Below are 12,832 nucleotides of genomic sequence, written 5' to 3' on the forward strand. Positions count from 1 at the left end.
GTGGTTTGTTGGCCCTCACCAATATCTTATACGAAGGGGCAGTAGCACTAGTCGGGACCGTTCTGCTTGGTTCTTCTCGGATTGGCAGTGGTTAGTTGTGTATGGACTGTCTCCATAGGTCTACACGAGTCCACGAGGATTACTAACCAAGGCCAACCGTGGATGAAGAGGCACTTGACACCCAAACCCCATTAATCATAACCCAAAATATATTCCTAAAACAGAAGTTCCTCATCTTCCCATTTCAGCTCACGAAAAAAAACCCAACTATTCCTTACTTAAGCAGCAGCCATTTTACCGAAACAGATGAACTGACTTGCACCCTTTTCGTATACCATAAGTCACCTTAGAAGTAATTTACCATCAAAATCCATCATGATAAACCAGGGACATTACTCATAAATCCAGGCACCGTGACTGTGGTAATCTTCTTATATTTTGTTATCCATGGCCTCCTGCCTTCCAAAATCAACTTTTAAAATTATGCTAACGATAATCGCAGGCTTGCCCTGTCTCCCTTTCCCCCTGCTCCTGCAGCACTTTCCCCCTCCCTCTGCCTGATGTAATCTCACGTAGTGGGAGGGGGAGTGTGTCTGCATAGTGTAACAGCTTTTTTTAATCTACAACACAGAGGGGCTCTGGTAACCCCCACCAGAGCCTTTCTGACTCATTAACATAATTATGTAAGTTGTACCACAGTCATGGTGCCTGGATCTATGAGCAAGTGTCCCTAGTACATAATGGTGTATTTTGATGGTAGATTTCCTTTAAAATGGTCCCCTCAGCTTGGACACTTGTCATATTTTTAGGTTTGGGCTGCATACTCAGACACTGACTGATCTGTCCTATCGGGGAGCAGCAACTCCTTTCTAGAAATTGGTGGCCATTCATAGAGGTTAGACCTCCTCACCAATGATACCTCATCAGTGTTTCTGGTGAGATAACCTCTTCTTAAAGGGATTTGGTTTGGACATGTCTTATATTTGCTAGTGGTGGGGTGTATTGTGGGTGTGCCACCTATATATATTAGTGGTCCTCGCGTGCTTGGGTCCATTGCATGGGAATGGCACTATGACAACTCCTATCATCTTGTCATGAGTCTTTTGACCTTTAGGTAGGGTAAACATAGTAATGAAACCAAAACAGCGCCCCCTTTCTAGTACTGGTTAGTGTAGGCATTTCCATCTGCACAGAAGGTTCTTGCCCCATCCCATTTCTTGCTTCTAGGAAGGCAAAAGTCAACAAGCTCATTGCTTTTAGTGATGTAAAGATAAGTACACTCAGGTAGATATTTCATGGTTAGTATGAAGATGCACTTGTAGTTGAGGTCCGAGCTTGACCTTCTATATGAGATGAGCTATGACCATTATGTGCAAAAATAGTTATGAAAAACAAAATTGGTCCAATAGAGAATGATAGATTATAACAAAAGAGCCATTAATTACCCGTAAAATCCTATGTTCCAGCACCTCTGCTCTGGGTCCCCCATGGTACTTAGCTGTATTGATCTAAGTCGATGGCTTCTGCAGTTTGTCTTTTGACTCAAGCCCACAGAATGGTTACATGGATAAATAGTGATCGTTGCACCAACTATGAGGCGAGTTGAGCCTTTTGCCTCAGGCCGCACCAACTGAAGGAAGGATAGGGGCAGCATCAGGGGTCCAACAATTAAAAATAGTCTCTCTTTGCACCTGATGTCAGCATGGGCATGAGACACTACATGAAGAAGTCATATACTAACAAAAATAACTTGTTATATTAGTATTGGATTGGGATTAGGGTTTAGTTTGCCTCAGCAGATAGTGTAGGCTCACCCCTGCGTCATTGATAAGTAAACAAAGGGGGGAACCAGAGCTGTGGTGCTGGAACAGTGGTGGAGCTAACAGGTAAGTAATGTTTTTTGTTATCAGTCACAATGTGCTGCCAGCTATCATGCATGGCCAATGAATTGAAACTATTCTGACCCCTCAAATTTGGGACATATGATACTGCAAATTCAGGCTTGGGGTAGGTGGGGGCAGATTGTGGTCATGTCAGTCTGTGAGGATTTTGTTACTAGTTCTATGTGTATTTTAGGGCTGGTTTTATGTGCAGAACCCCACAGGAAGTTTTCTGTATAGATACCGGTAACTTATGACAAATTTGGTGTTTACCACTGCCAACATCTGATGGGGAATTTTAGTTTTTTTAATTAATTAATGAAATCCATCAATTCTTTTTTTTTGCTTACTGATATGTATCTACTCTATGTGATGAGTATTGTTAGATTATTTTGTGCATATATTATAATTTTTTATTTTTTTTTGTTAAAGTAGACCTTTCCCCATCTCCTATTATTAAGTGCCGCTCCACTGATTCCGCAGTTGTTGGAATTTTCTGTTTAGCCCGCAGTGTTCCAGAGTAAACCATTTTGTCGTCTTCAGATAGCTACTGTCAAATGGGCGGGGCCAGGTAGTGGACACCACCCTAGATTCACCCATCTTGCAGTAGAGAGATACATTAGCATATTTGGCACTGAAACTACGCTAATGAGATGGATGGGTTATGCGGCCCGGATCGACCCATTTGACAGGAAAACGGAAAAACTATTTACATGAATTTCTAAAGAATGGTGGGGAGTAAGAAGAAAATTCCAATTATGCCTGAACCAGCAGAGAGTAACATCTATTAAAAGACAGCAAAGGTTTGGTGAAGGTCCTCCCTAAAGGTGTTTTCCCACAAACTAAAGTTAGGCCCTATGCACGGGAGACAGTGCTGAGACCCTCACAGATCACGAGAACGAGGGGCCTGTCGGACCCCTTGTTGCTCCGTCAGCCTAATGGAGCAGACGGCTGTGATTGACCGCTCTGCTCCATTACTCTCTAAGAATGGTGGCACATGTGGCGTTTTGAACCCATTTTTGGTACGTTTTTAAGCAGTCTGTTAAAAAATGCATGCTTTTTTTGACCACCCGTCCATTTTTTTGACCGTTTTCCAATTATCTTCATTAAGATAATTGGAAAAAACTGTCAAAAACGGATGCGTTTTCAAAAACTGCATGCGTTTTTTAATGGGCTGCTTAAAAACGGCCCAAAAACGGGTTCAAAACGCCACGTGTGCCGCCGGCCTATGGAGCCGCCGGAGATCTGTGAGCGCGGAGCTCGGCAAATTCCGTCAGCTCCAAGGGGTCTGACGTAGGTACGTGGGACCCCATCAGACCCCTCGTTTTCGCGATCTGTGACGGTCTCAGCACTGAGACCCCCACTGATCAGCAAGTTAGGCCCTATACCGTGGATATGGTCTAACTTTAGTTGTGGGAGAACCCCTTTAAAGGCATTTGCCCCCTTAAAGCCACCGGATACAGAGCACCGAAATAAATGGTCATGACAGAATCACAACTATGCATTCAATTTTCTAATAAAAGGATTATAAAGGCTTCATGTCGGAGCAGATTACAGTCTCTGTGTAGTTGATTTATCGTTCAGATCTGACAAATAAAACCTCACGGGAAGAATTTTGACTAAAAAGGTGTTAAAGTGGTTTTGTGTCTGTTATTCTTCTGCTTTGGATGATGCTATCACAGGGATTGCTCCATTGAAAGGCCAAAGACACCTTCAGTACAACATCATTGTATTGCATCTAGTATGGGCTAAAAATTATTCCCTAAATAGGTTTTCATTCATTTTTGGGGGGTTTGTTAGTGATTAAGACACTATTTTCAGATGATTTTACCTCATGTTTTTTGTAATGTGTGTAACCTTCCAGGACATTATGATAGTATTCATGAATACAAACTTAAAGGGGTTGGTCACCTTACCTCATGTGTTTTGTAATGTGTGTTTAAGTGGGGAGAGGGGGCAGGATATTGGTAATTTACCAATATACATCTAGTAAAAGTTCTGATCCGCTTTCTTGATATGGAAAGTGAAGCCTCCTGTCTTTTACCTCATCAGCCAGACATTCCTGTCCAGAAAATGGCCACAGATGTGTCCATGAGCAATCGCCAGTTAGAGATCACATTACCTTTCATCGGCGGACATTTTGTGAACAGGAATCTCTGGCTGATGAGGTAAATGACAGGAGGCTTCACTTTACATATCAATAAAGAGGGGCAGAACTATTACTAGATGTATATTGGTAAATTACCTAATACACACACACACATGCAGGGTGATTGTTCATGGAAAGATAGAGATCACATGACCCTTCATCTTCGGCCATTTTATGGACAGCATTTCTAAACCAGGGGCTTTCCTTTACGTTTCCAGAATGTGTTATGTTATTATCACAGAGAGTAATAGGAGTTGTGTGATACTAACGGCTTGGGCATCTGCTTAGGGTGATGGCACAAGTGGTGTTTTGGATGCGTTTTTGGCCGGGTTTTTAAGCAGTCCGTCAAAAACCGCATGTGTTTTTCACCAGTTTCAAGTAAGATAATTGGTCAAACCTGTCCAAAACGGAATGCGTTTTCAAAAAATGCATGCTTTTTTTGACGGATTGCTTAACAAATGGACCAAAAACGCCACGTGTGCCATCACCCTCATTCACCACATGACCATGGACAGATTTCTCTCCACTGGAGTAAGCTTTGAGGGTGCGGTCACACGTTGCGTTTAACACAGCTGAAGAGAGATTTGCCCAATTCAACAGCTGTTAACACTTGCGTTTACAAAACGCAAATGTTAACGCTTGTGTTCCTCACACCACGTATGAAGAAAGCTCAGCCCATGGGGCAGATTTATCAAGCAGTCTGAAAGTCAGAATATTTCCAGTTGCCCATGGCAACCAATCACAGCTCAGCTTTCATTTCACCAGTGCTCATGAATATTTTAAAGGGGAGCTGTGATTGGTTGCCATGGGCAACTAGAAATATTCTGACTTTCAGACTGCTTGATAAATCTGCCCCCATGAGTCCTTTTTATCCATCCTTAAAGAGGACCTGTCACCCTGAAAAATTGCACTAGCAGCTTCTTACTAAATTAAGCAGCTCCTAGTGCTTAAACAAACGCCGCAGTGTTACACTGTTAACGCTATCGGAGGTTTCCTATAATGCTAACTAACACTGCTGCACTGTACAGTACAAACGCTGGACCGCTTTGAGAGCGGTCCAGCGTATTAATGAGGGGGTGTGTTTAGGGGCAGTGACTGTCGCATGACGTGCGGCAGTCACCGCTGCCCTATAGAGTGAGCGGGGCGGTCCGGGGAAGAGGCAGCGCCTCGGACCGCCCCCTCATGAATACAAGCGGTCCGGCGTTTGTACTGTACAGCGCAGCAGTGTTAGCATTATCAGAGGTTTCCTATAATGCTAACAGTGTAACGCTGCTTACACTTTTTATCCACTGGAGTAAACTATAAGCTTTCCTTTAGCTGGACAGCAAGCAGAGATCTAGAAAACCGTGAGGAATTGAAAGTATGATGGCAAGATGTATAACTTTTTTCTTAAACAAACAATATCAATTATTTGCTAAAAGTGGACAACCCCTTTAAGGGGTTAAATGAGAGTTTTGAACAACGAGGATAAACCTGATAAGTTTACACAACAAGACCAGGGTTGAGTGGGTGGGTTGGGCCATCTCACACAGATGTGGAAAAATTGGGGGAATTCTGTCTAATAGAAACACCTTTTGTTTTAGACAATTTGTCATAAAACAACACTGTTTTGTTGCCCCAAGGGGCGCTCACTGCATACAGACTTAGGCTATATTCACACTGCCGTTGCCCGCCCGTACTGTACCGTAGCGGGCAACGGCAGTGTACGGGGAGAGGAGGAGGAGGTGAGCGCAGCTCACCCCCGCCCCTCTCCATAGCAACCTATGGCGCCGTATTACGGGAAAAGATAGGACAGGTCCTATCTTTTTCCCGGGTACGGAACGGTACGGTGCCGCACGTGTGCGGCACCGTACCGCTCCCGTAGGGTGCCGTGCGCCCATAGAAGTGTATGGGGGACGTATATCGGCCGTATATACGTCCCCCATACGTTCGTGTGAATGTAGCCTTACTATTGAGGTTAATATAAACAGGGGCCCCACCTATAATATGCTGTTTATAATACTGGGGTCTTATAAATGAACTGCTTTAGGCTCTAGGACCCCTATTCACTATGTGCTAGGTACAATACAAGGATTTTATTATGTGACCCCCCCTTCGGTACCCATGTGACTCCTGTGCCCCCTATATCCATGCCCCCTGCTGAAGCAGGAGGGAATAGTGATGATAAAATATGTCACCATCTGCTGCAGGACATTCAGCTGCTACGACATGCACCCCCAGCACTTGTGTCCTGTCGTTGTTACTAACATCAATGAAACGTCTTGTCAATACTTGCCATTAACTGGAAACTATGACAAAATAAGAAAATATATTAGACAGAACAGAATGGAGAAGAGAAATGACACAAAGGAGGAGATTATACAGAGGACATATAGGATGAAGGAGATAACACTGGGTGCACTGCGACTATATTTGCTACTGTTAAGGGCACTATGACTTTATTGGCTACTGTGGATGTACTCTTACTATATTGGCTACTGTGAGGGAACTGAAACTATATTTGCTACTGTTAAGGGCACTATGACTATATTTGCTACTGTGGATATACTCTTACTATATTGGCTACTGTGGGGGCACTGTAACTATATTGGTTACTATATTTGCTACTGTTAAGGGCACTATGACTATATTTGCTACTGTGGATATACTCTTACTATATTGGCTACTGTGGGTGCACTGTAACTATATTGGTTACTGTGGATGTTCTCTTACTATATTGGGTACTGTGGATGTACTCTTACTATATTGGCTACTGTGAGGGCACTATGACTATTGGCTACTGTGGATGTACTCTTACTATATTGGCTACTGTGGGGGCACTGTAACTATATTGGTTACTATATTTGCTACTGTTAAGGGCACTATGACTATATTTGCTACTGTGGATATACTCTTACTATATTGGCTACTGTGGGGGCACTGTAACTATATTGGTTACTGTGGATGTTCTCTTACTATATTGGGTACTGTGGATGTACTCTTACTATATTGGCTACTGTGAGGGCACTATGACTATTGGCTACTGTGGATGTACTCTTACTTTACTGGCTACTGTGGGGGCACTTTGACTATATTTGCTACTGTTAAGGGCACTATGACTATATTGGTTACTGTGGGGGCACTTTGACTATATTTGCTACTGTTAAGGGCACTATGACTATATTTGCTACTGTGGATATACTATTACTATGTTGGCTACTGTGGGGGCAGTGTAACTATATTGGTTACTGTGGATGTACTCTTACTTTACTGGCTACTGTGGGGGCACTTTGACTATATTTGCTACTGTTAAGGGCACTATGACTATATTTGCTACTGTGGATATACTATTACTATGTTGGCTACTGTGGGGGCAGTGTAACTATATTGGTTACTGTGGATGTTCTCTTACTATATTGGGTACTGTGGATGTACTCTTACTATATTGGCTACTGTGAGGGCTCTATGACTATATTGGCTACTGTGGATGTACTGTTACTTTACTGGCTACTGTGGGGGCACTTTGACTATATTTGCTACTGTTAAGGAAACTACAGGCAGTCCCCGGGTTACGTACAAGATGGGGTCCGGAAGTTTGTTCTTAAGTTGAATTTGTATGTAAGTCGAAACGGTATATTTTATAATTGTAGATCCAGACCAAAAAATTTTTGGCCCCAGTGACAATTGGACTTCAAACATTTTTTGCTGTAATGGGACCAAGGATTTTCAATAAAGCTTCATAATAGACACTTTACAGCTGATTATTGCAATCTGGGACTATAGTAAAGCATTCAGAAAGCTTCACCAGAGGTCACAGGGGTCTGTCTGTAACTATGGGTTGTCTGTAAGTCGGGTGTTCTTAAGTAGGGGACCGTCTGTATGTCTATATTGGCTACTGTGGGGGCACTGTGACTATATTGGTTACTGTGGATGTTCTGTTACTATACTGGGTACTGTTAGGACCACTGTAACTGTATTGGTAGCAGTGGGTTACAGGGGTCAGATATGCACCTATCAGGTGGATATGTATTAAATACATAAGATAGGACAAGACCTTTAATAAAGGTAATGTCGGCGACACTAGGGTCACCACACCCGATAATGGGAGGAGCTAAATGTTATTGGTAATGCTTACATTGTTATCAATGTATATGACTTTGACTTACTCTTCTACTACATTGACTCCTCCAAATGGAGCACTAGTAGTTGTGATTGGTACTGATACTTCCATCAGTAGTGGATAGTAACACAGGCCCCAGACCAGACATAAGTCATACAGATCTCCAGACCAGAAAATAATAATAATTCAGACCTCCAGATCAGACATTTTGTGTACACTATTACTGTAGAGCAGAAGATTCCCCAATCAAACATGGCCGACTTTACACTCTGCCCTCACACAACATGGCGGGACATCACTTCCTCTTATTCCCTCGCGTAAGTTCCGCATTGAGGCGGAAGTGCCAGGGACAAACATGGCGGCTGCAGTTCTCGCTGGTAGCGGATAACGCGCTTTGCCAGAATCATGTCCTTACAGTCGGCCGCGACCCGCGTTTTATTTTATCCGACCTTACTATATAATGTTATCATGGAGAAAATATCCAGCCGGAAGTGGTATGACAGGATTGATGAGACGGTCATCCTTGGCGCCTTGCCCTTCCGAGGAATGAGTGACCGGGTAAATGCGCATGCGCATTGAATTGCATGCATCAAAGTAGCAGTACATGTACTCGTGTTATATACAGTATCTGATATTCTACTGCAGGGGCTGAGGCTGGCAGCACACTACAGGGGCCATGTATACAGTGAAGTATATGACAACCCAAGCCTTAGTATTTCCTCTATAAGTGCCAGAGCTACAGGTGTCCTGCCGCCATAAAACCCTGAACCACAGGTGTCCTGCACCTATAAGTGCCTGAGCTACAGGTGTCCTGCCCCTAGAAGTGCCTGAGCTACAGGTGTCCTGCCCCTAGAAGTGCCTGAGCTACAGGTGTCCTGCCCCTAGAAGTGCCTGAGCTACAGGTGTCCTGCCCCTAGAAGTGCCTGAGCTACAGGTGTCCTGCCCCTAGAAGTGCCTGAGCCACAGGTGTCCTGCCCCTATATGTGCCTGAGCTACAGGTGTCCTGCCCCTAGAAGTGCCTGAGCTACAGGTGTCCTGCCCCTATGAGTGTCTGAGCCACAGGTGTCCTGCCCCTATAAGTGTCTGAGCCACAGGTGTCCTGCCCCTATAAGTGTCTGAGCCACAGGTGTCCTGCCCCTATATGTGCCTGAGTTACAGGTGTCCTGCCCATATAAGTGCCTGAGCCACAGGTGTCCTGCCCCTATAAGTGCCTGAGCCACAGGTGTCCTGCCCCTATATGTGCCTGAATCACAGGTGTCCTGCCCCTATAAGTGCCTGAGCCATAGGTGTCCTGCCCCTATAAGTGCCTGAGCCATAGGTGTCCTGCCCCTATAAGTGTCTGAGCCACAGGTGTCCTGCCCATATAAGTGCCTGAGCCAGAGGTGCCCTGCCCCTATAAGTGCCTGAGCCACAGGTGTCCTGCCCCTATAAGTGCCTGAGCCACAGGTGTCCTGCCCCTATGTGTGCCTGAATCACAGGTGTCCTGCCCATATAAGTGCCTGAGCTACAGGTGTCCTGCCCCTATAAGTGCCTGAGCCACAGGTGTCCTGCCCCTATGTGTGCCTGAATCACAGGTGTCCTGCCCATATAAGTGCCTGAGCTACAGGTGTCCTGCCCCTATAAGTGCCTGAGCCACAGGTGCCCTGCCCCTATAAGTGCCTGAGCCACAGGTGCCCTGCCCCTATAAGTGCCTGAGCCACAGGTGTCCTGCCCCTATAAGTGCCTGAGCCATAGGTGTCCTGCCCCTATAAGTGCCTAAGTCACAGGTGTCCTGCCCCTATAAGTGCCTAAGTCACAGGTGTCCTGCCCCTATAAGTGCCTGAGCCACAGATGCCCTTCCCCTATAAGTGCTTCAGTCAGAGGTGTCCTGCCCCTATAAGTGCCTAAACTACAGGTGCCCTACATCTATATGTGCTTGGGCTATATGTGCCTGAGCCACAGGTGTCCTAAACCTATATGTGTTCTCTGTCAAAAGGGCCTCAGTACCAGGTGTCTTGGCCCCATATGTGCCTGAGCCCCAGGCATACTACCCCCAAAAGTGCCTGAGTTACAGCTGTCCTGCCCCCATAAGTGCCTGAGCCACAGGTTTCATAAAGCTACAAGTGCCTGAGCCACAGATGCTCTGCCTCCATAAGTGCCTCAGTCTTCCCCCTATAAGTGCGTCATAAGGACTTTTGTACCAGATTTCCCAGCCCCATAAATGCCTGTACCCCAGGTGTCCTACCTCTATAAGTGCCTGAGCCACAGGAGTTCTGTCCCCATAAATGCCTTATTATTAACAGGTGTCTTACCCCTATTAGTGCCTGAGTCACAGGTATCTTACCCCTATAAGTGCCTGAGTCACAGGTATCTTACCCCTAAAAGGGCATGTGTCACAGGTATCTTACCTCTATAGCTGCCTGAGCTACATGTGACCTACCCCCATAGGTGCCTGAGCCACAGGTGTCCCAACCCCATAAGTGTCACAGTGACGCGTCTTATATCTAAAATTGTCTCAGTTGCAAGTGTCTTTCTCTTATAGGTCCCTCAGTGCAAGATTCTTACCCCTATAGGCACCACATTCACTATTGTATCCGTCCTTTAATCACAAGCATTGCCCATAGGTGCCTCAGTCACAGGTTTCCTGCCCTAATGTCCTATCTACCCCCCATATACACATTTCTTATCCACTGGTGTGTCCCTCTCCCATGAGTGCCTCACCCATCACAGCTGTGCCATTATACTAGGTTACTGGTGTCCCCCACCTAGTCAAAATCAGTTCCATTCATCCATATGATGATATTTTGGTGGTAAACAATTCTCTGCAAGACTCAAACATATCAATGAGACTGGTTTTCACTTGTCACGTTCCAGTTCCTGGCTTGTTCCTTTATGTATTGAAATGATGATGTGTAGCCGCGCTAATGACGATGTCTCTTGTAGTTGATTAAAGAAGAGAACGTCCATGGAGTCATCACTATGAATGAAGAATATGAGACCAGACTCCTCTGCCACTCCTCTCAGGTAGGACCACAGTCTATAATGACCGGATGGAGTAGGGAGTAGGACAACCCTGCTAGACCCTTGGTATTTATATGATATCCCTTCTATTCTCCCTCTAGGAGTGGAAGTCTTTGGGTGTGGAGCAGCTGAGACTCAGCACCGTTGACTTCACCGGGGTCCCGACCCTTGAGCACTTACAGGAGGGTGTAGCCTTCGTTCACAAGCATAGAGAAATGGGCCACAGCGTGTACATCCACTGTAAGGCCGGACGATCCCGTAGCGCTACCATGGTGGCCGCCTATTTAATAGAGGTAAGATATCCTTATTGTCACATCATAGAAACCCAGAATATACAAGACCCTTCCTTGTAAAAGATAAAGATAAATCTCATTCGCTTTACCTGCAGCAGCCTGACATTGAGTGCTGTAATCAAGTCACATATCAATAATTACACCTAAATCTTAGCAACGGCCTCACCATATTAATAATAATAAATAATAATAATTCTTTATTTATATAGCGCACACAGATTACGCAGCGATGCACAATGCATGACAAATTGGTCCCTGTCCCCATGGGGCTCACAATCTAAACAACCTAACAGTATGTTTTGGAGTGTGGGAGGAAACCGGAGGACCCAGAGGAAACCCACGCAAACACGGAGAGAACATACAAACTCTTTGCAGATGTTGACCTGGATGGGATTCGAACCCAGGACCCCAGTGCTGCAAGGCAGAAGTGCTACCCACTCAGCCACCGTGCCGCCCTTATTCATATTCTCCGAATACAAGGATTATGCTATTTCCAACGCATTCTAGAAAAAATGGTAACATACTAACACATTTTGTTACCCTGTTTTTTAGAGACACAAGTGGAAACCTGAAGCCGCCACTAATTTCATAGCAGATATCCGTCCACACATCCTGATCCACAGCAGACAGCGGCAAATGCTGGAGAAGTTCTACCTCTCATTGACTCATTCAGAATCTCCCGGGAATGGAGGGTGAAATAAAGTTGCCTATGATCCCACATCTGTTCCCCTCACATCTAGGAGGATGACCCCTACAGACCTCCAGGTGTTGAGCTGCGGCTCCATCTCCACCTGCTGGATAAATGGCGCCGTGTCTACATCCGGGTGTTCAGTTCTCTCCTGATTAGAGAATAAAACTGATTCTGGGTTTTGCATTTATGTGTCTTTGGCCATTACTTTTTTGTTGTGTTTATTATATATAATTACTGATATCTATACAGACAGTCCCCGGGTTATGTACAAAATCGTATTTTAAGATTTGTTCTGCACCTCCTTCCGACATGCACCGTAATAGTACGGCACGCGTCGGCTGCGGGTGCTTGGAGAGGGCTCACGGGCTGAGCCCTCTCCATAGCCGGTAAGTCTTTGCTGCATATTGCAGCAAACACTTACGAGTAACACCCGCGATCGCTGTTAGTACCGATCGCGGGTGTTAACACGTCCATCGCTGCCGGTGGCTTCAAAAAGATGGCGGCACGTGAGCGCCACCATTTTGGTGAAGATTGTCACCCCCCATGATGTAATTGGGGGCGACGAATGGTTGCCATGATAGCCTCAGGTCTTCCAAAGAAGGATTTAACCTATTCATTACAATGTGCAAATCGCACATTGTAATGAATGTGGAGGAAAATGGAAGATCAATCAGACAACCTAGGGTTAAAGTACCCTAAGGGGGTCTGAAAAATAGTAAA

At 45.2% G+C, this 12,832-nt stretch overlaps 1 protein-coding gene across 1 annotated transcript; it reads left to right on the forward strand.

Annotated features, from left to right (window-relative positions):
- Positions 1–8,456: 8,456 nt before the first annotated feature.
- PTPMT1 (protein tyrosine phosphatase mitochondrial 1) lies at positions 8,457–12,295 on the forward strand. The gene is made up of 4 exons (XM_072114385.1): positions 8,457–8,686; positions 11,051–11,131; positions 11,230–11,421; positions 11,974–12,295. The coding sequence occupies exons 1-4, from the start codon at positions 8,534–8,536 to the stop codon at positions 12,115–12,117; spliced, it is 570 nt and encodes a 189-aa protein (XP_071970486.1). The 5' UTR covers positions 8,457–8,533; the 3' UTR covers positions 12,118–12,295.
- Positions 12,296–12,832: the final 537 nt, after the last annotated feature.

This window comes from Engystomops pustulosus, chromosome 7 (genome assembly GCF_040894005.1).
Source record: "Engystomops pustulosus chromosome 7, aEngPut4.maternal, whole genome shotgun sequence".
Taxonomy (NCBI): domain Eukaryota; kingdom Metazoa; phylum Chordata; class Amphibia; order Anura; family Leptodactylidae; genus Engystomops; species Engystomops pustulosus.

Bases quoted from the DNA above. Each gene is read 5' to 3' on its own strand.
- PTPMT1 (XM_072114385.1), top strand. From the start codon at position 8,534: ATGTCCTTACAGTCGGCCGCGACCCGCGTTTTATTTTATCCGACCTTA. The intron at 8,687-11,050 runs GTAAATGCGCAT...TGTCTCTTGTAG, and splicing joins TCCGAGGAATGAGTGACCGG to TTGATTAAAGAAGAGAACGT. The intron at 11,422-11,973 runs GTAAGATATCCT...CCTGTTTTTTAG, and splicing joins TGGCCGCCTATTTAATAGAG to AGACACAAGTGGAAACCTGA.